Raw genomic sequence first — 27,155 nt, forward strand, 5'->3', positions numbered from 1 at the left:
TTGCCTCCAAACCACCATGAACAGAAAGCAAAACTTCCAAGTGGGGCCTTCTACCCACAGCTTCCACCTGGTATCTCCCTTCCTTGGGGGGTACCGCGGAAGCCTGGCTTCTCCTACAGCCCCCCTCTCCCTGCAGCTTCCCGCAGCTCTTTAAGGGAAACCCCATCCCCTTCTCAGCTGGATCGGAGGAGTGAGGAGGGCTGCCTAGCCTCAGGCTTCTGGCCCTCAGAGGGGCAGGCACCCTGGTCCATTGTACCTGTCGGAGAGAGGGTTCTGTAGCTGTGAGGGTGGGAGTGCTTGTCACTGGTGTGGGAGTAACTACCTGCAGATCAGCCTCTCTGGCGCTCAGCCTTGACACTGCCCGGTGGGTGCTGGGCTAGATCGCCCTGTGCCGGGGCTCAGGCTGGCGGGCAGGCCGCGGGGCAGCTGAGGTCAGCAGGAAGGAGTGCATCGCTCAGCAGGTGGCAGTGGACAAGGATGAGATTTTTAAACAAATGGAGAAAGCACAAAGCCCCAGCTGGGGACTGCAGAGCTGGAATATTCATGACCGTCATTCATTCATTTGATCATTTATTCATTCGTTCTCTCTCTCTCTCTCTCTCCCCCCCCTTCCCCCCCTCCCGGCTGTGGGTGCTCGGGCTTCCCTTGCTGAAACAGAGGATGGAAGAGGATTTCCTAGAGGAGTTTTCAGCTGAGCATGGAGCTGCCTTATCCATGGAGTCTTTCACCCAGAAAAGTCTTGCCTCTTCTCCTGAGGTTATCATCAGCCTTTCCATTTCTCTCTCTTTCCCCCACCCACTCTTTGTCTCCGTTTGTTTACTGGACAGCCATTGCCAGGCTGTCTCCGTTTGTAGCCCCTTGCGTAATTCACCTCAGGGCTCCTGGGAAGATTTCCTGCCAATGCACCAGCCATGCATGGGCAGCCAGTCAACTGCTAACGGGGCATATTCTGAACTGGTTCTCCCATGGTAACCGAGTGATAAGGGTGTGTGTGTGTAGGATGAAAGGCATAGACAGGTCCAGCACTGATCTCTGGAGCAGGGTTAGTCATCAATACTGATCTGGGAGCCTCTTTACGTTGTCTTAGAAAATACTGGTTTGGCTGTGGTGTTGGTGAGAGAAACCAAGCAGCGAGGCTGAACACTTCTTCCTTTATACCACCTAGAGCTGTGGTGTTGAAGCTGGTAATCTAAGCAGGGTTGGGTCTAGTCAGTTCTTGGCTGGGAGCCGAGCCCTCCAAGGAAAACCTTGGAGCTGGTAATTCAATCAGGAGATGGTTCTCTTTAAGTCAGTATAGAGGTAGACAGAGCTAGGTGCTATGCTGGAGCTGCTCTGTCTCCTCAGAGATGTAAATCTGAGGTGCAGACCACTTTTCCCTGATGATCCTTGAGTGTTTTTCTCCATAGAGGAGGTGCTAATCCTGGTGTGCTGGCCAAAGTCCATTTTGGGTAATTACGGGACATTCTACCCACTTAAAGCTCCGCTGCGTTTGCATTTGGTTGTGATGGCTTTCTTCACCTCCTATCCTAAATGGTTGGGTAGGGTTGTTGCTATGTGCTTTTAACCAGCTGCTGCCCTGCTCCCTGGAGATAGGTCCAGTTGGGTGATGAGGGAAGTGATGTGTATAGTGGGCAGACACTTGTGGATGCTGTTTTTTCACAGTCCTCACTCAGGCAAAGCTTCCATCCCAGAAAAGGGGGTTTGCCAGAGTAAAATCTGAGCAAGGACCCTAGGGTTTGGCCCACCATTTGTGAAGCACAGTGGGACCCTTCTGGATGAAGGGTCTTATAGGAACGTATGGGGCTATGCCCATCATTCTTCAAGGGTCCATTAATTTAGAGTGCCTCACAGTTTAGGAGCTCAGATACCATGGTGATGGGCGTGGTATAGAACAACTCAGAGCAGTTACTGTCTGTCTTAGGTAGTTAGATGGCCTCCATCACCTAGATAGTTACCCTCACAACACCCCTGCGAGGTAGAGCCTGCTGCTACCCCATATTGGGGCCTGATTTCCAGAGGACCAGAGCTCCTGCCTCTTCACCTTAAATGGAGCTGCTGCCTCTCGGCACAGTGCATAATCAAGCCATTGGCCTTTCACCCGCAATTCAGTGGATGCTTCTGAAATATTTGGTTTATACCCATATTAAACCCTCATAAAAGAGCCCCCTCCCCACATGCAGTGGAGTGAGTGCCTCTGTGGAATCCAGTATGCCCTCGCTCTCAGGTGTTTGCCCTTCTGGGAGGGAAATGAGTCTGTCGGTGCCTTTGCTCTTTATGTTTCTCGTGGTATCGATTTCTTGGTATGGCGAAGTGGGATGTGCATGGGGGGGAATATTACCGTGGAATTTTCCACTAGGCGGAAGAAAACTAGGCTTCAACCTGGTTCCCCCAATGTGAGTTTGCTCTGTCCACACAGGGGAGAGTGAATCAGATTCTAGCTTGGTTGGGGCAGAGCCGTGCTTAAACATGGTGATTTCTGCCACCTAGATGGATCAAAGGGGAGCTGAGAGACATGTTCTGATTAACCTACCTCGATGAGGGGGGAAGATGTGAGGCTGTCAGTGCTTGGAGCCAGGAGAGGGAGAGGGGAGCCTGGGGCCTTTGCACCCTGTTAAGATATGGTTGTGCGACAGGGAGCCTTGGGATGCTATCCCTTAACTCAGTTATCTCCTGGTGGACCTGGCAGCTTGTAACTGCTTTGGGATTGTTTGCAAACCCTACTACAACGTAGCACAGTTGCAGCCTGCTTTGCATCCACCCCTAATGTGGTTACCAATAACCCTGCTGAGAAAGTGCACCCTAGATTAGCCCCCCATGGGCCAGCATGGCTGGTAAAACGTCCTATCCTCTGTGAACAACTGTGTTGGAAAAATACGTTGGGAAAATGCTTGCCAGCTTTTTCTAAATCTGATTGTTTCTCGTGCAGTTCGAGCCAGGGTGAGGACAGAGCTGAAAGCAGGGTCTGATGTAACAAAGTGCAGTTGCAGAGGTGCCCACAAGGGTAGGATAGAAGATGCTGCAATTAAACAGCCCTGTTTTGGAGAGGAAAGGGGCTGAATTTCTGGTGCTCTCAGGAGCCCTGGGGGCTCTTTGATAGGACAGTCGGATGCCTCATGCCAGTTAGTCCTGCATCTGATTATCCGAACAATGCTCCGGATTTTCCCCCACCCTGCTCCGCAGACTTGTACATAATTGTGTCTGTATCCAGCTCACCAACTGCAAAAGCGTTTAAGTCAAGAGTTCCCCCATCCCTGCTCATTCAGAACAGCACACCAAGGCAGAGGTCTGCAATATAGGACTCATCACAACGGCCCACTGGAAACAGCTCCTTAAAATCCTGGCACTGGCTGTCCAGTAAACCACAGGGGCAACGCCTTCCAAAGACCTTGCTAACTGTACATGGTGAATTTGTGCAAAGCAGGTAGCTCTGGCCAGGCAAGTGCAGGGGGTTCAATATGCCAAAAGGATGCACTGGCAAAGAGGCAAGTGCAGTCCTTTGGGAACGTGGGCCTCACGTGTGGATTTGGTGGCTGTTTGAACAATAGCTAGCTAATAGAAAGCTGTTGGAAGGCAGTGGGCCAGTGGCTTTTATTAGCAAAAGGACCTGATCTGCCACTGCCTTACTCCAGTTTGGCACCTTTTATTTCAGTGACTTTACCAGCATAACAGTGGAGTTACACCATGGGGAATCAGGGCTAGAATCATTATCGTTCAAGCAGGTTTCCACTGAAATGGTCTGATCACCCCAGGAGAGGCGGATCAGATTATGATACAGGCTGCACGGCAGCTTTCCCCCATCTGAGGTGTGTTCCTCTGCGTCCCCATGCTGTGGGTTGGTTTTTTTATGAAATGTGTCCACTCTTGCTAGCTCTGTGCACTCCTAGCATGGAAATGGAGCTTGGAAGCAAAACTTCCGTCATAGAGTTTATTTTGAAAAAAATAAAAAACCCAGCACGAATGGGGGGCCATAAAAGCATGGAGTGCATTTAGCACTGTAATCTTTCACTCTGATTGTTGGAAGCATTTGGTGATTTGAAACACTCCAGTGCAGAGCTGGATTGATTTCAAGTTTTGTTTTCTATTTAATTCCAAGTGTTTATGGCTGTGAGTTGAGGGTTTGATGTGTGGCTGCTGTGGCTTTGTCCTTGTGCAATCCAGGCTCTTAATGGGTAACACCGAGTTCTTTAGTTTGGAGTGTGTTTAAGAAATGGATGGAGGCCCCCTGCCATAGTGCTCCATACTGTCCCCCCTCTCCTTCTCTCTGTGGAGTCAAATGTCCAAGTCCACCGTGTATTCAGGGAAATCATTTGGAGCCTTCAATTTTAAGGCCAGTTGAAACTGGATTCTCTTCCTCCCACAATCCCCCCCCACCACCAAGTCCCCTTTTACAGGATGTAATTCTTGGGGTTCACGCTGTTTGTAAGGAACACTTCAGGGGCCAGATGCCACTTTCTCTGTGGTGCTGGGGTCTGAGGCAACAGCCAGGCAACTAAACATGGTCTGATTAGCAAGGCTTCATCTCCAGCTAAATGGGGATGCCAGTAGGCCCGCAGAGCGACACCGCAGGTTGTCTCAGGAATGAGAATGAGCGACTTGTTCTCCCCTCAGCTTTCCAGAGCTCCGGTCAGACTAGCTCTTTTCTCTCAGTCCAGTTGGGCCTAGGCAGATGGCCGACACACTGGAGATGACTGAGGGGAAAAGAACAAGCGGGTCCTTTTGTACACTGAGTTGGTGAGGTCGTGCAACCTGGTCTGACCAGATCCCTCCGCTTCTCATGCCACCCTCCCAGTCGCCAGAGAAGGGGGCCACGGAGGTATCTGACAGCCTTATCTGTAGCCAGAGAGGAGCCATTGATCGTCTTCACACAGGTTGGCTCATGGGGCCCAGGGCTCTCCACTGGGGTTGTTGTTTTACCTCCTTTTTAGCCAGATCTGTCTTCACTGAGGAATTCATGGTGACCAAAGCACAGCTGCAAAATCCTTCTGCCACTCATGCCAAGAGTGGCAGCACCTGCCACTGAAAGAAGATCCATTGTTAAAGCTACTTTGGACTTGCCAGCTCCAGTTCTCTCTCCCCTGGCTGCTGGTATCTCCTCCTCTCCTCTGCTGGTATCTCCTCCTCCTCTAAGTATCTCATTTGCTTCTCTCCTAATGAGACGGTTGAGTGACCTTCTAACTAGTCCACGTCTGGCCCCAGCTGCCTCCTGCTACATGGCCCAATCGAGCCTGACTTCTCTGCCTTGGACTGCCTGCAGGAGGAGCTTCCTGAAAGTCCCAACACCAGCCAGGCAGCAGGGCAGAGGAGCGTGTGCCCAGGAGACACACGGAGCCAGGGCATTCTCCAGGTAGGCAGGTCTTCTAGCTAGGGCCGGGCACTGGTTAAAGCTGGCCTCCTCTGACGGAACACCCAAGGGAGAGTTCTAGTGCACAAACCACCCCCCACTTCTGGGGGCAACTCACTCGGAGTATAACTGCCCCAACTGGTGCAAATAAAGGGGGAGAAATGAGCTCTCTCGGTCAGAATCCCCAAGGTCTTTTTCTTTTGGGTCCTGCCATTTATATGTATAGGTTGGGGGAGAGGGCTGGGACATTGGATTGGGGGTTTTCACTGGTCGTTTCAATTATCCCTGAATTTAACAGTCCTCTCTTATTCTCTCCCCCGTCCCCATGGCAGCTTTTTCGTTATACAGCATTTTCTTCCTTTCTCCTTCCTTTTTTTTTTCTCTCCCCTTTTTCGTTTTCTCTCCCCTTTGGCAGTTTTCTTCTCTCTCTCTTTCACTCTCTCTGCAGTTAGTATTTGGGACTGATGTTTCCACCTTCGGCTCTGAATGACACCACATGACTAAGTTGTGCACAGTTCAACACAAACACACAGTGCTAACTCCCCCGCCCCCATCAGTGCCCGCCGGCACCCAGGGCTTTGGTGGATACAGTAGTTTCTGCTCATTTTAGTTCAGGTCTCTTTCCAACTCACTCTTTTCTCTATTGGAAGAGGAGCAGTGCAGCCAACTGCAAATCCTTTGGTGCTGCAGAAAATCAGCATGGTCAGCCTTCAGAGACACCGTCTTCTACAGCAGGCCGCCCTAGGGTATGCTGTCTCTCTGCCCCACAGTGTACTGTGCTGGGAATATACTACAGTACAATCCATATCCCCGCACGGGCTCCCTGCAGCATGCTACACTGAGCCCTAGCAAACCAGTTGCTGCATGACGATGCTGCAGTTTTGATTCAGTTGCAACTCAATCCACTCTCTGTTCTGATGTGCTCCAGCAAAGCAGTATTCTAGTGTCATTAGAGACTACATACCAAGTGAGAGCTTTAAATAAACACACCCTGAAGTCCTGGCTGCTCTGGGCGAGCGGTACAAATCCCATGATATCGGAGTAGACAGTTAGCTTGACTTTCCTGTTGAAGAAAATTCCCATCCTCTTGCTGTTGCGTTCCAGTGGGTTATTTTTAAGAGCAGGTTAGACAAACACCTGTCAGGAATGGTCTCGATAATACTTACTCCTGCCTTGATTGCAGAGGACTGGACTAGAATACCTCTCGAGGTCCCTTCCAGTCCTATGATTCTATGATCCCCCACCTTCCACCCTAGCAATGGCTGAACTCCAGAAATGCTGTGTGTATGTAGCTTGTAAAGTTTTTAGCTGTCCTGTGACATGAAAAGTGTAAAATGTGGTGCCTATATACTAATTATATTAATAATTAATAATGATCTGGCAGCCCACTCCACTGTGTAGCAACAGATCTCTACAGTCTAGATGCATGGGGTTGAATAGCAAATATCTTTCCATGTCCCTGCTGCAGGATGCTGCCTTTTTGCAGTATACTGTAGATTGTTGTACTGCTGTTCTTGGTCCTTGCTGCAGTGTTGGTAGCTATACCAGCTGTTGTGACCTGAATCCTTGTTTTTCTAGATTGTATTTTGTGATGGGCCCCTTCCTGGAAACTCAGATAAATTGTTCCCTCTGATCAGGTTTGTCTGGAGAGCTGGGAAATTAGGGGAAGATCTAACAGCAATCCATGCTCATGTGACTTGGTGTGCCAATGCCAAACTCTCCACGGGTGTCAAGGATGTCTAAGAAGTGGTGGTATCATGGGACCACAAATTTGGGAACTGACTCAGGGTCGCAGACCTGTGCTAACTGGGTGGTGGGCTCGATCTCAAAGGAGAAGGGGCTCTATAGACAGATGAATTAGCAGAGACACAAATGCTCTTGAACAGATGTGATGCTTTCTAGCAAACAGCTGTGGCAAAAATCAGGGATTGAGAGGAAATCAGAGATTTCTAGCATTGTTAAAAACATTCTCACTATACATAAAGGACTGTACCTAATTCTCCTTTGAAAATCCCCTGTGAGGTTCTATGAAACTTTGATTGGCTTTGGAACCAGTCAGAGCTGTAGAATGCTGACAGAGCTGAGTATGGGTCAGATTCTCTCCTTGCTTACCCCATGTCAATCTGACATGACTCTGTTGCAGTCAGAGTGCGTGGGCATAGGTCAGCTGCTTGAAAAATGGGGCAAAATTTTCATGAACATTTTCCAGAAAATTTCATCCTGTTTTTCATCCAAATTCAAAATGTCAGTGAAAAATGCTGAAATTTTGAATTTCAGCATCTTTCAACCAGTTCTGTTCTACAGCCATTCAAAAAACATGGTGATGGTTTCACTAATATATCAGCGGATAAGTTAGACCCCTTCCCCCCCCCCGCCAGTGAAATTGCAAATTTTGAAAAAATAAATTGATCAGCTGTAGCTGAGAGTAGAATTTGGTCCCGAGCATTCAAAAAGGGCTCGGGGTCCGACTCATTAAAAAGCTAAGCACCCTCTCTTCCATTGACTTCAGCACCAGTTACACAAGATCAGGCCCCTAGATTTCAATACCTGTTATCATTTGGTTACTTGCCAGCTCCTTTGTACACACATCTGCATCAGTTGTTGCATGAGTAATAATGGTTTAGTCAATGCAGCCTTCTGTTACTTAACTAAACAGTGATCAGCTATTTAGGTAAAGTATGTTTGATGCTAACTCTTCTTGCTCAAATTGCAATACAGGGTTCAGAGCATTGGGTATTTGTAGAGAGAGAAACTTCTAGGCTGGAAGAGCTTGCTCTAGAGAAAGCTATTGGAACCAAGAAAGAAGACGCACGTGCAGGTACTTCAGAGGAGCAAACAAGTGTGAGCTTATCAAAAGTGGACATTGCAGTAGGGAAAGCCAAAAAAACAGCAGCAAAAGAGGAACCAGCAAGTGTGAAACTGGACACTCATGCAAGAGACAAAATGATTGCTAGTCCAGAGGATTTTGAATCTGTTTGGGAGGATGAAATGTCTGAGAGCGAAATCAGAGAAGACCCCCATTTGGAGGCAGAAGGCCAGCCATCTGAGAGTGGCAAAGAGCAGAAGTCCAAGGAGGGAAAAGAAGAGGTGATAACTAATGAACTTGAACAACCAGTTGGCTCTTTGGAAGGCAAAGCCGAGCAAAATCAACAACCTGAAGATTCTCAAGCAGATGAAAGACCAAGGTCTGAGCCTTCTGGGCCAGAAGCTCCAAAGAAAGAAAGCAAGGCTACCGTGCAAGAGCCTGGGTCTGTCTCACCCTCTTCAGATAAGGAAGAGTCCATAATACCTAGCCCAACCTCTGAGGGTGTTAAAGCTAATGTGGAGTTTAGTGATGATGAGACAATGTCTTCTGCTGCAGAGAGGATCTTCTACTTAGGAGCTACAGAAGGAGACAAAAAGGAGAGTAAAATCCATCTCAGACTCGAAGAGGAAGAAAAGTCTTGTTCTGCTGAAAAAGAGGGGCTGGAGCCCAAAACAGACATTTCAGTTGAAAAAGGGAAGAGCCCTGAGCTTGAACCAGCATCTGACCCAACAGCTATAATGGGAAAGGACAAGTTCCAACCCACTTCCTCAGCAGGTGACCAAGGAAAGTCAGAGACAGATGAATCAGGTATAGAATCAAACCAAGCTGAGAAGGTCCTAGAGCTTAGCAAAAAGACACGCCCCCTAGGACATTGTACTGCAGAGAAGGGGGCATATGCACCAGAGGAAGAGGAGTCTGCGGGGTCAATTGGCAGTGAATCGAAAGGTGGAAGTGAATCCGAGTCATGCTCTGCAGCAAAGGAATCGAGGGACAAGGACCCACAAGAACCAATGGCAGAATTAAAGCTCGGTTCCCTCCCCAGGGAAGGTGGAGAGACTGAGCTCTCTCAGCAGCGGGGCAAGAGGTACAGTGCAGCACAAAGCTCCACCCTGGCAGAAGGCCTGAAAGGGTCAGAAAAACAGGACACGTGGAAAGGGGAAGCGACTTCAGATGTGTCAGGGACTGGAAGGGAAACAACTGAGCTGGGAGAAAGAGAAATGTCAAAAATGGTGCTTCAGATGGAAGCCATAGAGATTAAACCAACCCCCATGAGTCCCCCCTGGCAGCATCTTCCCAGCACGACAGAAAGTCCAGAGGAAGAGAAACTAAGCCAGCCCACCATGGGTGGGCCGCCCCAGGACGCAGGCCCCACGGCCGGCGGGCCGCCCCAGGACGCAGGCCCCACGGCCGGCGGGCCGCCCCAGGACGCAGGCCCCACGGCCGGCGGGCCGCCCCAGGACGCAGGCCCCACGGCCGGCGGGCCGCCCCAGGACGCAGGCCCCACGGCCGGCGGGCCGCCCCAGGACGCAGGCCCCACGGCCGGCGGGCCGCCCCAGGACGCAGGCCCCACGGCCGGCGGGCCGCCCCAGGACGCAGGCCCCACGGCCGGCGGGCCGCCCCAGGACGCTGGCCCCACGGCCGGCGGGCCGCCCCAGGACGCTGGCCCCACGGCCGGCGCGCCGCCCCAGGACGCAGGCCCAACGGCCGGCGCGCCGCCCCAGGACGCAGGCCCAACGGCCGGCGCGCCACCCCAGGACAAAGGATCTGCCATGGACGAGCCACTGCAGGATAAACCTCCTTCAGGAGAAGAAGCTGAAGCCTTCTCTACACACTCTCCTGTAAGAGGATCACCTCATGGGGACAAGGAATTGTCACAGCTTGTTGTTGCCACGGCTGAAGGCAGGAAACCTACCAACAGGAAACAAAAGCCAGAGTCTGGGCCTTTGAAGTCCATTGGAGGTGGGGTGGAAGTCGTGTCTCAGGAGCCTGAGGAGGCACCCGTGGAGCTGGCTTCACCCTCCAACACCACTGGTTGGCAGGGCTCACAGGGGCATGACAGCGAGATGTATGAAAAAGCCTCTGTGGCTTCTAAAATTAAGCTGTTTGAACAAGGTGGCGCTTGTGGCCCAGTCTCTGATGAGCGAAAAAGAACAGCCCAAGAGCGGCCACGAGAGAGTGAAACCAGGAGAGCATCTAAACCAACAGAGGCGCAGATAGAACCGCCACGGGCCACGGGCCACGTCATGTCTCCCACACCCTCGGTTGCCTCAGATGACAGAGCCAGGCATGCTGGGGAAGTGTCTGGTGTGGGATACCTAACCATTGCGCAACGGGCAGCCACAAGAGAGTCTTCCCAGCCTCCGTCTTTGAAGGAGGGTGTTTCCACCGATTCAGAGCACAGAGGAGAAGACGACACCGGGCTTGCTTCCCCCGATTCCGGCTATGAAATCACCCTGACAGAAGCTGTGGTAACTCCTCCCATGAACTGTCCCAATGGAAAGTTCATAAGCATGTTGCGTGGCTCTTTTATTTATGATCATGTTCAATGGCACCTCACACATCCATTGACTGAGAACGGCCGCTTTGCATTCCCTGTCCTTTATGTATGTGTATGTGGCCTGGCTCCTAAGCTGAATGCAGACCCGCTGGCCAGTCGGTCCATCAGCTTTTGTTTTGTGAACTCCTGACAGTTTGGCCCCCTGGAGAATGCCAACTGCTAATGTGAAACTGGGCACACGAGCTTCATGCCCAGGAGCAAGGGGGCATGGGGGTGTGGATCAGAGAGCTTTTATATCACACACACACACACCTAGCAGCAAAATTCCCACGCTTCCGGCTTCTCCCTTGCACTTCTTAATTTGTTGTCCCCTCTTGCTTGGCTTGTGAGTCCCTTTCACCCCCCTCCCCCACCCCACTTTGGCAGGCGGGTGACTGGAGGGTGAAATAGCTTTCTGCTGCTCTTGTAAGGCACTGGCTCAGTTCCTTTTGGAGTTCATTGCTAAAGACTAACCCGTTTCTCTAATCCAGAACAAATCTCAGGAACCAATTTGGGAAGAAAAGGATTTATCTGATCCGTCAGTAAAAGCCGCCCCGAAAGAAGAGGGTTTAAGGACTGCTATTCCAGTGGTTTCCCAGGTCTCAGTGCTGTTTTACTAACTGCTTCTTACTGTAGTATGAAAGCTCACCTTAACCAGCTGAGGACTGTAAGCTTTTGACTCGTTCCCCAATTGCAGAGCTGCTATATATATATATATATATGTATATGTATATGCTCCTCTCGAGTTTGTTGGAGACCCCCATGTCTCATACCTCTCGACCCACCAGTCATCTGGACAAAAGGCAGCTGAATTGGAATGGGTCCGAACAAAGTGGGGGATATCTCTGACTTTGTGAGGGCCTGATCCTGAGAACACTGAGGTCACTGGAAGGCTTTCCATTGACATCACTGGGCTTTGGTTCAGCCTTTATAGAGGAGTGAAACTGTTTCTTGAGCAAAAAGCAAATCTTAAAACAAAAATAATGAATAATTTCTGATTCCTGAGCTGTAACCAGGTGGCAAGCAGGGTGGGGTGAAATTTACCCTGTGCTGGGACAGTTGAGAGGTATGTATGTCATTCGAGAGGAGCCAGCAGAGGAAGGCTATCTCTTTGCTCTGATCCCGTTGTCAATTACACTGATTAAACACGCAGCTGATTAAACTTGAATGGGTCCGCTCCGGTTGTGCAGCAAGCTTTTGAGAAGCATTACAGAGTCCGGGCTCGTTCTCACACAAGTGCTCTGTTCAGCTTCCAGCAGGATCCCCTGCAGGGTGATGCCCTGCCCTGTCCCATTCACAGGGCCTCCATGGGTGAACATTGACCATTCCTCCTATACATCTAATTAATAAAAACCTAGAGTGATGCTCCAATACAGTGAGTGTAAAACTCTCATGGGGTGATCTCAGTGCAATTGACAAGCCCCTTCACTTCTCCTTGAATACATGCAGCTGATGGAGCTTTTTTCTTTTCTTTCATTCAAAACTCTTATCCTCTCCCCCTTTCCCTTCCGTGTTTGTTTTGGTGCCAAACTTACTGACACACAATTGCAGTCTGAGCCGTTTATAAATGTCTCTTAACATACCTGTTGTTTTGCACATATCTGCTTCCATCAGGCTCAACAACATGCCTGAGAATTTCTTTGGGACTGTTGTTCTTTTTTTTATTATTATTATTTCTTTTCTAATTCCTCTCTACAAATCAGACCAAATAAATTCCCCCTGCAAAGTTGCTGCTGTCAAATGTTTCAGTTTTCATGCTTGAGTTGTGTTTGAATCCCCCTCTGTGACATTTCCCCAGCCGCCTCCTCCCTCTCTCCTGTTGGCTTAGCTGGCTCTAGCCTGCCCTTCGGTATTTGCAGTCTTAGCCTCTGTCCGCCATTGTGTCTCATTCAGAGAGCGGGAGCAAAGGAGGGAGCAGAGGAGAAAGCGAAGCCACCTCGGCACAGGGCTCCTGAGAGCGACACTGGGGATGAGGAGCAAGACCAGGAGAGGGATTCAGTCTTTCTGAAGGACAACCACCTGGCCATTGAGCGAAAGTGCTCGAGCATCACGGTCAGCTCGACCTCCAGCCTGGAAGCCGAGGTGGACTTCACTATGATCGGCGACTTCCATGGCACAGCCTTTGAAGACTTCTCCAGAAGTCTGCCTGAGCTCGATAAAGACATGAGTGAGAGGGAAGCTGAAGGTGTGATTTCCTCCCAGGATGCTGACAAAGCAGCTCCTGGCCAAGAAGAAGATGCCAAGGAAGGGGAGCAGGGCTCCCACCATACCCCAGAAGTGTCCCACTTTGAGGTACAATGGGGAAACATGCCCCAAGACTTGTGTTTCAGTGTTGTCATCTCACAGAGTTATCTGTCTTGGCATCTGGTATTGCTTGACCAGCATGCCCCTTGCATCTTTTTTGGAAGAGCATGCCAGCTTTCAGACAACCCAGAGATCCTCTGGAGTGTCTTTGTTTTCCCCAAATGAATGTTGTCTCTGTTTTGCATGGCTGTTTTCGACTCCTCCAGGTGCATGATTATATCGTGTAAGTGTGTCCATGCATATCCTAACCGAAAAAGCCGTCATCATCTTAACTCACCATGTTTGGCTGGCTACCCCATGCCTGTACTGTAGCAGCATGCATGGGTGAGTGGTGTGTTTCTCTTAACCCAAATCTCTGTTCCTGTGTGTTGCATGAATTTAACAAATAGCCTGCGTGTTGAAGTAACGTGTACTGCCAACTAACCTGTGGTCATAAAGGGGATGAGCAACTTACATAAGGGCTGGTGGGACATGGCAAAAAGGTCTGTGATTATTCCTGTGAGGGGAATAGTTATAATATGATCAGGCTAAACAAACTGCACGTGGAGTTGCTGGAGAAACGAAAGGTGTCCAAATGCCAAAGAGAACAGGGCAGAGTTGGAACCGCAGTGAATGAAGCACTGTGCTCTCTGCACTTCTGAAACTGGGTCCAAATCCTCAATTCCTTACCATGGATTGTGTCTTCTGCCCTTCAGTGTTCCCAAGTCCCTCCTGTCTTCCGCAGAGTTGTACATTTTACTCTGTGCAGATTGGCACTGATATCCAGAGAACCAAAATCCCTGCCTTTCAAGTCAGGGGAGGTCTGTCCCCTCGGCCAATGCCCCTGTCCCCCTAGAATAGCATCCTGATAGAGTTGCTGTTTTTCACCACCCGGGCCCAGGCTCCAATTTGGTGTGTAATGGACATGTGGCGCCCCCCTCAAGCCCTTTCCCACAAGGAAATTCACACTAGGTCCCTGCAGAGCCAAACGTTAGGACCAAACTCAAGAAGGGTCAAGGCCAAGAAATTTAACCAGCATCCCCACAGGCATCCTCAGGGTGTTTGAGCTCACGTCTGTGCTCAGAGAGTATCCTCTAAACATGGGTGCCATGGGAAGAATACATCCTGGAGACCTGGGCCTTGAATTCACCCCAGTACTGCACCGGGATATAGCCGACAGAGGTGGGGAAGTGGCTGCAACCTCCCCTCTGCCAGGATGGCTGCAGAGACCAGCACAGCCTATAAAGTGAGGGAAGGGGCATGTCCAGGGCAAATGAGTGAGTGCTAGATCAGCACATCCCCTGAGCAACCTTCACCAGCAGGGTTCCAGCTGGATGGGCAGGTGGTGGCCACGTGTCTCTGCCCCTCAGAGTTAGTCCTCCTCTACCCTGCATCCCTGAGGGTCAGGCTGGCTCCACGCACCCACATGGGTGAACCTAATCCATCATTACAAATCTTCCCTAGGCCACCAGTGCAATGAGTTTGTTGGGTCTCATTCCAATCTCGAGTGGCTGTTCGAAGCCTGCTCAGGAGAAGGCCTGCTGCAGGAGCGTCAGCCCTGAATTGGGGTTGCACTGGCTAATTGTGTGGAGAAGCCTGCACAGTGCCTGGGTGCGTTATGGGCGACGCTGGTCTGTGCTGTTTGTTTCTCAGTGTAAAGAGGCCTACAGCTATCCAAGAGCGTGACCTTGCAAATGCAATGCAGGCCTCCTAGCACCCACAGCTCTTCCCAGCAAGTGTCCCTGTGGTTCATGGACTGCAGGAGGGGGGCAGTAACGTATGCAGCTTAGGGAAAGAGGAGCAGGTCAGTACATACTAAGATGCTGTTGCATTTTTAACGGAACTCCAGAAACCAGTTTCACGCAGTCTGTTGCTGACTTGCTGTGTTCCCTCTGCAGTCATCCATTCTGAAACCAGAGGCTGCAACTGTCAGCTCGGTGGCTGGCACAAAGAAGGCAGAACCAGATGTCTCCGTGCACCACAGAGTCACCACGGTGGAAACAACACAGGTGACTTGCTCCTTTGCACTTGCTGAGGTTTACTCCGCGGCACGGCACTGCCATTCAAAAAGTGTGAGAGCCAGCAGCTTTGCACCACCGTGCTTTCTACGGAGCCTCATTCTGGAGTTTGCAAAATCCCCTGCAAAATCCGCAGACTGCGGGGGAAATAAAAGCAAACCATGCGGGTTCTTCCTCTCACCCTTTGGGGGTTGGAGACCCCTGGCCTCACAAATGGGATTCGTTTCTTGGGCCAGATCTACACCTAAAACCCTAGCTACATTGTTCAGGGCTGTGAAATGCCCTGTGGGACGTAGTTAGGTCAACCTAACCCCTGGTACAGACACGGCTAGACTTTGCTACCTAATGGAACAACCTCTTCTGTTGGTGTAGCATCTACGCTACAGTGCTACGGGGGCCCAGCTGCAGCGCCATAGTTTAGCCGCGGTAGTGTAGACATACCCTTAGATCAGGTGAGGGTTAAAATGTACTGCTCAGTTTTGCAGCGTTTCTTTTTCATCCTTTAAAATGCTAGGCCTTCCTCTGCAGAGACCACAGACTAGACGGGGCAAAGACTGACAAGCCCTCTTCTTATCTAGAGATGTCAAATCAAGGCCCCATCCCACTCCTGGCTGTTAAAGAACCCACAGCACTTTTCTCGCACATGCACCCCCATCCGCATGCATCACTTGAATATAGGATTCACGTCCTCTCCTAAATTGGTGTGCAGCATTGCTGTGCATTGCTCTCTGGCTGCTGTGCCCTACCCCAAGAGGCTGCCTGGGTGGGGGGCATATAACAGAGACCTGTGGTTTGCATTCCTATTCATTAAACACATCGCACCAGACTAGTTACTGCACATCTGTGGCTTCAAGACCTGTCTACGGCTTTCCTACCCCGAGTGCATCACTGCTCCATGGCACTAACGTTTTGTCAGCAAGTGCAGACAAAGCAGACCAAGCGCTCCTTTCCAGATGGCTAACTCCCCGTGTATCTGCACGGACTCACCGGGTCTCCCTTTCCCTTGGCAGGTTGACAGAGGCACCACGGGTGGAAAAGAGACAACAGCCACGTCCCACATCGTCACCACAGAAAGCATATCAGTGACCTCAGTAAGCATGTGGCTCTGCAGAGCCAGGCTGTCTTCTCCTGGGGTCCCCAGGTGGTGGCATCTAATTGTGTCCTCCCTCATTGATTGATCCCTGGGTGCTGGGTGAGAGGGAGCGGCCCTGAGCTGGGTGAGGGACTTGGCGGGGGACACTGTTCCACTGGGGACAGGGACGGAAGGGTGCTTTGTCCCTGGCCATTTGAAGATGCCAGCAAATAAAGGAAGAGGCCTACAGACCTGCTGTGTCTCTGATTCTCCCCTCCCAGCTGTTTATCCTGCTTTTGTCCATGCCAATGCTCCAGTGTAATGTTGTTCCTCCAGGATCACAGTACCAAGCCTGGGAAGGGAATGAGCACCGCTACTGAACTTCGCTCCATATCTCCGGTAAGTTGAGAAGGTGCTTCCACTTCCCAGGTTTCTGTGCTGGACAGAGGCCCTGGGGGTGCTGCAGGGATGCTGTCTGGCTGTGAAATGCCACCCCTTGGAGCTGGCCCTTGGCTCAGGGTTTAGGCTGTCCTCAGCTGGTGGCTCATGCACCTGCATTATCTTTTCCTGCGCGCAGACACCCTCCTCTAGCATGGGGATGGACAGCACCAGCTCCTTGGGCTGAGAGATTTCTGTGGAGCAGGAGGGGAGGACAGGCTGGCCATCCCACTTGCCTAAGGAATGCAGGGCAAGGCAGGGCCCGGAATCTTCCGCTTGGCGACTCTCTACTGTCCAGAACAAGCACATATTAAACACAGATTGGGACCGGAGAGCTCCCTGGGCTAACTCCTCATTCAGGCAAAGGTCTCATTGACTCCAGGGGAGCTCTGCTTGAGCAGCAGCATGCAGGGGTTGGTCCAATATCACTAAGGACTTGGAGCCATAAGAGGTCAATGTCATGTACCAGCTGCAGATCCCTCTTCCCGGGCTCAACCCTGTGGGGTGATACTCGGCTTCCATCGATGTCCTTTGTCAGCAATTTGCAGGGCGCACTCAGCAACCTGCGGGATCGGGCCCTTAGAGCAACACGTTCTTTTTTAATGCTTTCCCCCTTTGATTACTGCTAGGCAGGGTGAAGCCTGCCCCGATGCCCCCCCCCAGTTCCAGGTCGGTCACTTAGCAGGGCCTACGTCCCAAAGAATCACAGACACTTGGGCTGCCTGCAGCAGAGAAGGGGGTACGCGCATCCCGGCCATACACTGAGAGGAAAGTCGTATCTGTCCTTAACTCTTCTTTGTTTGGAGTTGGATGTAAAACAAAGGACCCCAAAGAAATGCAATAGAATGGAATTGTGTTCCCCATTGGGAAGGGCCCTCTCTGCTGCTCCATCAGCTGTTGCGGTTGCTCTGGAGATGACAGCCTGTCCCCACAAAAACACTTAGACCGGTTGTAAGCCTCTCTTGCCTTGCAAACTCTTCACCCCTCTGCAGGGCACACAGATAGTTTGGCAGCCAAGCAGCTATTCACAGGCTGACAGGCTGAGTAATAGCCTTGGCTCTCTGAGTCCCACTTCTCTCTCTCCACTCTTTTTTTTAATCTTCCTCTTCCACCATGGGCTGGCTCCCAGTCTCATACAGGAAGGGCAGGGCTGGACTCAGCCAGCCCCTGCTAGCACAGCTCTCCCTCTGGTTGCACTCTCTCCTTGTGGAAGGATTATGAGTAGCAGAAAGGCCATGGTGGTGGGTGATCCAAGCCACAGCACAAAACCAACCTAGGAGCAGGTCTGGAAGACAGTGCAAGAGAGAAAAGGAATGAAGAAAGAATAGGGAGGTTTGAATGATCTGTCCTGGGAACCTTGAGGATGTAAGCATTCTGGCAACCTCCCAGGCCCCACACTTATAGCACTAGGAGAAGTGGCGTTACTGACAAGGGCTCCATTGGTCCTGATGACAGATGTTCCTTGCGTGTTCTGTAGATCACCAGCAGCTCTGCTGGGAAGGAAGTTCTCACCAGCATATTTGGTGCCACTGCAGAAACCCTCTCCACCTCCACCACTACCCACGTTACCAAGGTAAGAATGACGAAGGCACAAAGTCAGGAGTGGGACGTCGCCGAAACGTAACACCTCGGGGGCAGGCTGTGGGTTCCTAAAGAAAACAGCTTCCATTGGGAGAGGAAGGACTTGTGCACCAGATTGTAATGTACACTAATTGGAAACAACAAATGCGTCATCCCACAGTGGCCCAGGACTGACGCCATTTACATAGCAACTGAGCATGCAAGAGTCCTTTACCATTTAAAGTAAATGGGGCACATTCAGCCCTGGTATAAGTGGGTTCAGCTTCACTGGGGCCAGTAGCATGGGTGGGGGGTGGAATTTGGGCCAATGTGTTTCTGCCATTTTTGGCTGTGTCCTACATTTCAGGAGTACAGGCAGTTCGCAGTGCGCATGTCATATATTTATACACACCAGTACCAAATCAGATCTACTAGGAAAGGGGGGGATTTTGCCAGCGACGCAGAGAGAAATGTTCTGAGTCAGGTTGGATTTCTAAAGTGCTCAGCATTGCCCCAGCTCCCCCTGATTTAATTGGGAGCAGTTAGGTTGGTGCTGAGCACTTTTGAAAATCCCACCCACCACACCTAATGCCAAACCAATGAAGAGAGCTGTTTCCAAACCCAAGAGCCCTCCAGGGAGAGCCACCCACACAGGTGCCCGATACTGGGGCAAAAACACATCAGCTGATCTCAGCTCTTGGGGTGACACACAGGAAGAGGTGGAATCTCAAATTCAGCAGCTAATGTAGGACCCAAACCATGTAGGGCTTTAAGGATCAACTTCAGCACCTTGAACTGCATCCCCAAGTGAACAGGAAGCCAGAGCAGTCTGTGGAGCACTGGCGCAATATGTTCCCTTTGGCCCTCCCCACAAAGCAATTAGACTGCTCTGTTCTCCACGAGCTGAAGCTTGAGCAGCCTCCAAGGCAGCCACCTGTCTAGTGCGTGAGAATCATCCACTCTGTGGACTCATCCTGCCCCCTTTTCCATTCCAGACTGTGAAAGGAGGGTTTGCAGAGACCAGAATAGAGAAGCGGATCATTATTACGGGTGATGAAGATGTGGATCAAGACCAGGTAGGAGGGAAACCTGTGGGAGGCCATTCTGTTAGGGCCTTCAACGGTGACTCTTTCCTGCACTTGTTTCCTACTCTGCTGTGAAAGCGGGTCCATCCACAGCCCAGCTACCACTGGGCAGTGCTTGCTTCCCTGAATGGATCATTCTCTCCAGGGTGTGGAAGAGGGGATCAACTGGGGTGGAGGTGCTATATGGGTACAGCAAACTCTGCACTATCTGTGCCCTGAGCAAGTGACGTGAAAGGGCTACCCATTTGGGCCTACAATCAAAACAACATGGTCGTTTGATTTATGCTGACCAGTAGCATCTTCCAGTCTAGAGCCTCCCACCAGTGTTGCTTTAAGTAACGAGGAAACAGCACATGCTTGCTCTTCTCGGGTGTAGCTAGCTGTTTGGACAGTGAACAGAGGCTGGCCGCTGGGGTGGCATAGCTGTAATTGAGAATACACTCTAACCACAAAAGGAGGGAGTGGACTGAACACATAAGACAAGCACAATAGAAAAGAAATCCAAAACAAGGATTAAATTCAAACCAGGAGCCAGACTGTGGAATCCTCGAAGGGTACGTCCACACTGCAGCCGCGGGTGCGAATTGTACCTGCCCTAGCTGTACTCTAGCTAGCTCACTGAATACAGCAGTGAGGATGTGACCGCATGGGCTTCAGTGCTGGTTGTACAAGCAAGTACATTATAAGTACAGGGGGATAAGTTGGGCCTGCGCCTCCGCATCCTCGCTGCTGTGTTTAGCAAGCTAGCTAGAGTACAGCTAGCAGGGGTATGTCTACACAAGCTATAAAGCATACCTGCGGCTGCACTGTAGACACTCTTAGTGGTTTGAGCATTGGCCTGCTAAACCCAGGGTTGTGAGTTCATCCTTGAGGGGGCCATTTAGGGATCTGGGGCAAAAAATGGGGATTGGTCCTGCTTTGAACAGGGGGTTGGACTAGATGACCTCCTGAGGTCCCTTCCAATCCTGATATTCTATGATTCAAATACTTGAAAGGCTGCCATAAAAAAGGCAGAGAAAAGTTGTTTTTTCCTACCACAGAGAGCAGGACAAGAGGCAATGGGTTCAAACTACAGCATAGCAGACTTAGATTAAATCTCAGGAAAACCTTCCTAACTGTAAGAACAGTAGGACAATGGAACAGACTGTCTGGGGAGGTTGTGGAAGCTCTTTCACTGGAGGTTTTCCAAAGGAGGCTGGGTAGCCATCTGTCTTGGATGGTTTAGACACAACAAATCCTGCATCTTGGCAGAGAGTTAGACTAGATGACCCTTGGTCCCTTCTATTCACTATGATTCTACAGAAAATAAGTCCAGCAAAGAATGATGAATAGGACATCCTAGGATTTTACAAATCCTTGGTCAGCTAGTAGGCAAGTTGTACTGTCAGGTCATTACCCACAGATTCAGCTTTGAATCTCTCTCTTTGGGTTTGCAGGGATGGTTAAACTTCTTGAGAATTCAATCCAAACCCAGTTCCTTACGTGCCCAACCTTAGCCATGAGTAGTTTCACATGCCCTGGGCCCATTTTCTGACATCCTTGTGGCTTGCTCCAGAAGCAATGCTAATTGCTAAAGATGTAACTGACATTATGGTAAATACTCTGACATTGTTCTGGTTTACAGGCATTAGCTTTGGCAATCAAAGAGGCAAAACTACAACACCCTGACATGCTGGTAACCAAAGCTGTGGTATATAGAGAAACAGAACCATCTCCAGAGGAAAGAGACAAGAAACCGCAGGTATGTATAGAAGTTACAAGGTAGAGCCTCTCTCACGGGTACAATATATATATAGGTTACAGTGCAGGCAGGGCATCCTCAATAGGTGCAATATACTAGTATTGATAAATGGTACAAGCAGGGAGTCCTTCACAGATGTAATTCATTGACAACAATGCAGGCAGGGAACCCCTCACAGCTATGACGTCTAGGTGATGATACAGGTGGAGCCTCTCTCATATTGTAGTTACAGTAGGAAATAGTGTAGATCAGAGCCATGAACAATTTTTTAAAAGGCTGCTCCTAGAGCAGCCTCTGAGACGTGCTATGCGGACTGCTTTGCTGCCCAATTACCTGGCTACTTGCAAAGCAGTTCTGTGGGCAGCACCATGTGCTCAGTGTTCTTTATCTAGGGTTGTCCCAATGACTGTTCCAAAGGACATATCTCAAGGCCCAGTGTTTATTTCTTGCACAGCCCCTCCTTACTTCCAAATAGCCTCAGATTTCCTTCCTAGGAACCCTCTGTCAGTTCTCTTAATTGTTTCCCCAGTGTGTGGTGTTTCACTCATCTTCCTTCTGAGACACTATGGGACAGGTTTGCAAAGGGCTTCCAAAAATGGCCATGTTTGTGACTGAGCCCATTTGCACATTGTAAGAACCCACATTTGCACCTGGAGAGGGATAACTGTGTATGTTCCAGGAGACTGGACGGTCCTGTCCAGAGGACTGGGAATGACCCAGAGAGCTTTTACCATCTGATTGCTGTGACCACATGACCAAACCCACCACTACCATTGTCCTCCTTGTTGTCTGTCTCAGCAGAGGTTGACGGAGCGCTGTATTGTGAGTGCCTGTTCTGTGGCTAAAGTGAGGACTTCAGTCTTCAGGTTCTGCTAGCCTGCTACCACTCACCAGTACTAGGTTCACCAGTTGCCTCCTTGTAAATGTCCATGTGCCAGTGCCAAAGCACGTATTTTGCACGCGCAGACCCAGTGCACTCTCACAAACTCCCGGCGTTTCTGGAGCCCTCTTGAAAACATGGCTCTGCTTTTTGTTTTTCTTTCTATTTCTGATCGATCTAGATAGCCGTGCTTTAAATTTCAGGGCTGGAGGTTGGAATTTTGAAAAATGGATATTATTAGTATCCCATTTCCTGTGTTTAGTCATCCATTAAACAGGCATCCTGAGCTCATAAAATGAAACAGACGCTATTTTACTTAGACACAATGGGCCAAATGCAACCCTGATGTGACTCTGTCAGCTTCAGAGGACATGTATCTCAGATGAATTTGGCCAGATGTCCAGATACATTGGCACAGATAGCTGGAAACAAGATCTGTCAAGTTTAAAATGTTTGGGTTTTGTTTGTTTTTGCACCTAAGCAGCACGTAAGCTTTCATCACAATAGATAAATGAGGAAAAAGCAAGAGTCAGCTAATAAGCCAGCACAGGGACCTCAAACAAGGGAAAAACAGCAAGGGGATGCATCACCATTATATCGACAATAAAGAAAGGCAAATGGGAGTCTAAAATAAAGGAAGACTGTGAAAGCTTGGTCACTGCAGTAAAATGTGGGGCTAAAATCTCCTCAGTCATGGCTAAGGCTGCGAGTTTGTCATGGAGGGCACGGAAGTCACAGATTCTGTGACTTTCCATGACCTCCGTGACTTCTGCAGCGGCCAGTGCACCTGGCCCGGGGGCCGCCTGAGCAGCTCATGAAGCCCCTGGGCCAGTTGCACTGCCTGCTGCTGGGGCATTCTCAGGCCACTGTGCCCCCCGCCCATAGCAGCAGCAGGAGTTTGGGCATGGGAGGGTTTTGGGGCACAGGAGGGGGTGAGGGCTCTGGGTGGCATTTACCTCGGGGGTATCCTGGAAACAGCAACATCCCTCCACTCCTAGGTGGAAGCGTGGCACGGCTAGGGGACTCTGCGCCCTGCCTCCACCTGCAGGCACCACCCCCGCAGCTCCCATTGGCTGCAGTTCCCAGCCAATGGGAGATGCAGAGCCGGCGCTTGGGGTGGAGGCAGCGTGAAGAGATGCCTGGCCACACCTTTGCCTAGGAGCTGAGGGATGCTACCGTTTCTGGGGAGGCGCAGAGCCAGGTAGGGAGCCTGCCAGCCCCGCCAACCTCCCCTTTCCCCAGCACCAGCGGGGGTCCTGGGCCGCACCCGGGATACCCCCTGGGCTACCCCCTCTCTGAGCACCCGCAGTGCCCCCAGGCCGTTCCAGCTCCCCTCCCCCCCTTTCCCCCGATTTAGTCAAGGGTATATAATACAACTCGTGGACGGGTCACAGGTGGTGAATTTTTGTTTAATGTCCATGTCCTGTCCATGACTTTTACTAAAAATACCCATGACTAAAATGTAGCCTTAGTCATGGCCCAATCCTGCAAGGTGCTGTTTGCCATCAATTCCAATTACTTTAATAGATTATAAGGCTGAAGACTATGATCATTTGATCCTGCGTAACACACAATACCAGAGAACCCACCCAGTAATTAGTACACCTTTTAGAAAGATATCCAGTCTTTATGTAATGACTTCAAGTAATGGGGACTCTACCAGTGACTTCAATGAGACCTTGCAGGATTGGACCCTTAAATCAGTGCAACTGCATTTAAATCAGTTGCATTGCACCAGCGTAATGAGAGTAGAATATATCCCCTTGTGTTTGCAGCTTGATTGTCTGGTGCCTTAATACAAGCAAAAAGCTCTTTATAAACCAATAAATAATATTAACCAAATGAGAAGAGAAATGCTCCATGAACAATCATTTTCATCTGCCCTGTGCAGGAATCTTGACTGCCGTGTTTACAGAAGTTGGCATCTCTATTCAAACCCAACTTGGAGAACAATGAAGAAGGGGCCTTCCTGCTGGATTCCTCAATGAGACCTAGACGTCCTGGCTGCAACATTAATGGCGAGAGACAAAATTTTTTAAAAAAGGAATAGCAAATATATAATATATATATATATATATATTATATATATATATATACAGGAAACAAAATGCATCCTTGCACTGCTGCTATATGCTGGAGGTGAATTGCAAACAGCAACATCAACAATAACACACAAAACCAACCGCCTACTTTAGTCTTTGCAGACAAATTGAAGAATTGACTGGATTTATCAGAAAAACAAACAACAAATCATGATAATAATAATATTATTAACATACAATAAACCTCCATTTTGCATGTTACATTTAAAGGACACACAACTCATGGGTTCATTTGTTGCACACTGAATGGAAAGGAAACGTGCTTTGCAACAAAGCAGCAAACAAAAAAACTCCAACAACCCACAAGCAAATGCAAAACTATTCACCACCTAAGGAAAGAAGAGAGAGAACCATTGAATTGTTTGATTACTTTGTAATTATTTTCTGCTTCAGGATGTGTGGTGATCAACCCTCTTCCCCATTCCATGCTAGTTCTGTTACATCATTTTTTGGTTCTGTTCTTACCCACCCACTTGTCCTTCCTTCTCTTTCCTCTCTCCACTTGTCCGGTCTCTTGTTCTGCTGAAGGTAATTAAGAACAGATCTCATTTAAAACAAAACTATATGTATATGGTTTCTCATTTATAAAAATGCAGTCTGTAGGGGTTTCATATGAATGTGCTGTTAAGTTATGTATATTATATATAACTGGGGGTGTGGAGTGGCGGGTGGGAAATGATATTAAACTAATTAAACCGTGCTGGTAAGTTTGCTGATGACATTTTTAAATTATAATTGTTTGGTTGACTGTGGTTGATATACTATGAGAATCTTAGCTCACACTGATATCCCACAAGAAGAGAACAGGGAACATTTCATTAGCTGCTGCTCTTTCAGAGGGTGGAATGGGATGTTTGCCACGGAGTTGATGCACTGCGGCAGGAGGGGTTGGTGTAGTGACACAATGTATGGTGTTTGTAATTGGTTGGTTGGTGGTAAGGGAGTGCTCAGCAACCTGGAGGGGTGGGGGACTGGGAAAGAAGGAATGGACTGCATCCATTTACCATTACCAAAATGTGCCAGACAGAAATGTCTCCCCATTCCCCAAATCCAAAGATGCTGAGGTTTTTTGGAGCCTTGAGGTTAGACTGTTTGATTCCCAGGCTTCCAGCATCTAGGAGTCTTTGACTCCTCAGATCTGGAGCCCTAGCAGCAGTAGAGGTATCATATCACACTTGTCAGCAGGTTCTTGAAAACCAGGCACCTGGGCTGAGATAGGGATCCATACAGTGATCCCCCCCACTGGTCTAGTCACTTGTGTTAGCTTCATTTCTGAACCTCAGCTCCAGCTCGAGAGCTTTTGAAGTGAAATGTTTGAGGTAAGCAAGTACCTCTCCACAGCAAGCTGTATGATTGCATTTTGCCAGGGTGGCTGTAGGTGGTGCAACAGCTGTCCTGGCGAGAATAGGTGAATGGCAACTCCCTCATCCATTTCCTCCATGGTACTGTCCACTGATACTCTGGCTTAGGGTTGACTCCTGTCCACCGACAGTTGATGAGGAATATACCATGTGACAAACGTGCAGGGAATAGCAGGTTTACAGGGCTGGATAGCATTGCCCAGTCATCCAGAACTTAGAGGGCAGATGCTGATAAGGCAGCAGGAACGCAGAGAGGCTGCTTTCCCCACAGCTGGACAGAACTTGGCACTTAGATAAAGTCTTCTTCTGCTGCTGCCTTTGGAGTGGAGGCTGGGACCTGAGGCACTGTGTGAGACAGGCAGTTAGGGCAGACTTAGAACCAAAAAAAGAAAAGAAAAGAAAATGAACTGATTTCCAGATGGAATTGTCACTAGCTCCTGAAGCTACATAAGGGTCCACAAACATTGCACCATCTTTGTCTTTATACCCCCCCCCACACACACACACACACATACACTTAATGCCTGGAGAGGAAACACCTCTGACTAGTCCCCATGATGAGATCTGGGAATCCTACTGAAAATGGACAACTTGAATATTTAGAATCCGGTGGGCATACCCCCATATGATCAATTTCCTACCATAGCAGGGACTCCTGAGTCTCTGGTGGGCCTTGGTCTTCCCAGTTGTCTTCTGTTGTGTCTCCATGAAGTCTGTTCTCCTTTTCGCACATGGGTTTCTCATGTAAGCATTAAAGGGATGAGCACTGGTTCCCTGACAGTAGCACTCATTCATGTGCTAATGCCAGTGAGGGTCATTTCAGGCTTCTGATGAATCCAAATGTGTGGTGTTCTCCCTGGATTCTACCTGAAAGTTCACAGCCACCCATAACCTGCTGCTGCTTTAGGGACAACACCCACCAAAACCAAAAGGAGTGTCAGCAATTACACAAAGTCTTTTTTTTTTTTAAAACATACTCAAGTCAGCTGTAAAAAACACATATGCTTTCAGGACGAAAAGCCCAACTCAGAGGACCTGTTCCCAAGAGCTGTGTACGGCAGTGAGCCTGTCTGATCTGCTATCAGAGGGAGTAAATCCCCCCATGCATCACACTGTTTGACACATTTTGAATTTCAAACAAAAATAAAAGCTGGTAGAAACTTGATGCCATTGAAACTGAATTGGAGGCTATTTTGAAACTGATTCTGATCTCGCTCATGCTAGTGTAAAATCTGGAGTCACTCCATTAAGGACAGTGGAGTTGCACTGCTGCAAAATCAGTGGAAGCAAGATTAGAAACAGACCCTGCAGGTTCAGAGCTAAAAAACAGTGGACCCATTTCTCTGGATTCCTCACAGTGAGTGACAATGGGGGTGGGGGGGGAGAGCATGAGTCTTTTGCTCACCTGGCAAGATGTGGGTTTTATAGATATATATAATCCACACCTTGCCAGGTGAGCAATAGACTCAAGCTTTTTCTTTATATATTTGTTATATATCTATATTGTTTGTGATGGTGTTGAAGCCGTACATCACTCTAAGGCCTTGGCTTCCTCCCACCTTCTTCATCACTGTCGCTGACGTTTCAGATAGTTGATCATTATTTTTCTTTTTTCTGGGGGCCTTTCCATTGAAGTGGGTGGGAGACACGAGTGCCTGTTTGTCCTTAAATCTGCAAGTTCATTTCAAAACTTGCCTGCAGTTGCATGAGTGATGATAATAATAAACATGATTTTTATTTGAAAAGCACCTTACCAACCAACTGCAATGCTCTGTCGTTCCTTCACTAACTCCCCTTTCCTCTTCCCCTGTTCCTCTTCTCCCCTTTGGCCCTTTCAATCATATTCTTTTTCAGTGCTTGGTGGTGTATGCGTGTGTGCTCACTGTTCTTGTATTCAATAAAAGTGAAATAAATGTGTTTGATGCTCAACCA

At 49.4% G+C, this 27,155-nt stretch overlaps 1 protein-coding gene across 4 annotated transcripts in view; it reads left to right on the forward strand.

The window, feature by feature from the left end:
• The window catches only part of EPB41L1 (erythrocyte membrane protein band 4.1 like 1), a 152,008-nt gene extending 124,853 nt beyond the window's left edge, over nt 1–27,155 (forward strand). For 2 of the 4 annotated variants that reach the window (XM_075118826.1, XM_075118825.1), the window contains 8 exons: nt 12,577–12,975; nt 14,865–14,975; nt 15,995–16,075; nt 16,393–16,455; nt 17,972–18,067; nt 19,050–19,130; nt 20,764–20,880; nt 23,652–27,155. In XM_075118826.1, coding sequence (XP_074974927.1) covers nt 12,577–12,975; nt 14,865–14,975; nt 15,995–16,075; nt 16,393–16,455; nt 17,972–18,067; nt 19,050–19,130; nt 20,764–20,880; nt 23,652–23,660 — 957 coding nt within the window. In that variant the 3' untranslated portion in view covers nt 23,661–27,155. Of the gene's footprint in view, nt 1–657; nt 757–12,576; nt 12,976–14,864; nt 14,976–15,994; nt 16,076–16,392; nt 16,456–17,971; nt 18,068–19,049; nt 19,131–20,763; nt 20,881–23,651 lie in introns of all 4 variants that reach the window. The other 2 variants (XM_075118824.1, XM_075118827.1) reach the window with 2 other exon arrangements.

The sequence above is a fragment of the Caretta caretta genome, chromosome 13 (genome assembly GCF_965140235.1).
Source record: "Caretta caretta isolate rCarCar2 chromosome 13, rCarCar1.hap1, whole genome shotgun sequence".
In the NCBI taxonomy this organism is placed as follows: domain Eukaryota; kingdom Metazoa; phylum Chordata; order Testudines; family Cheloniidae; genus Caretta; species Caretta caretta.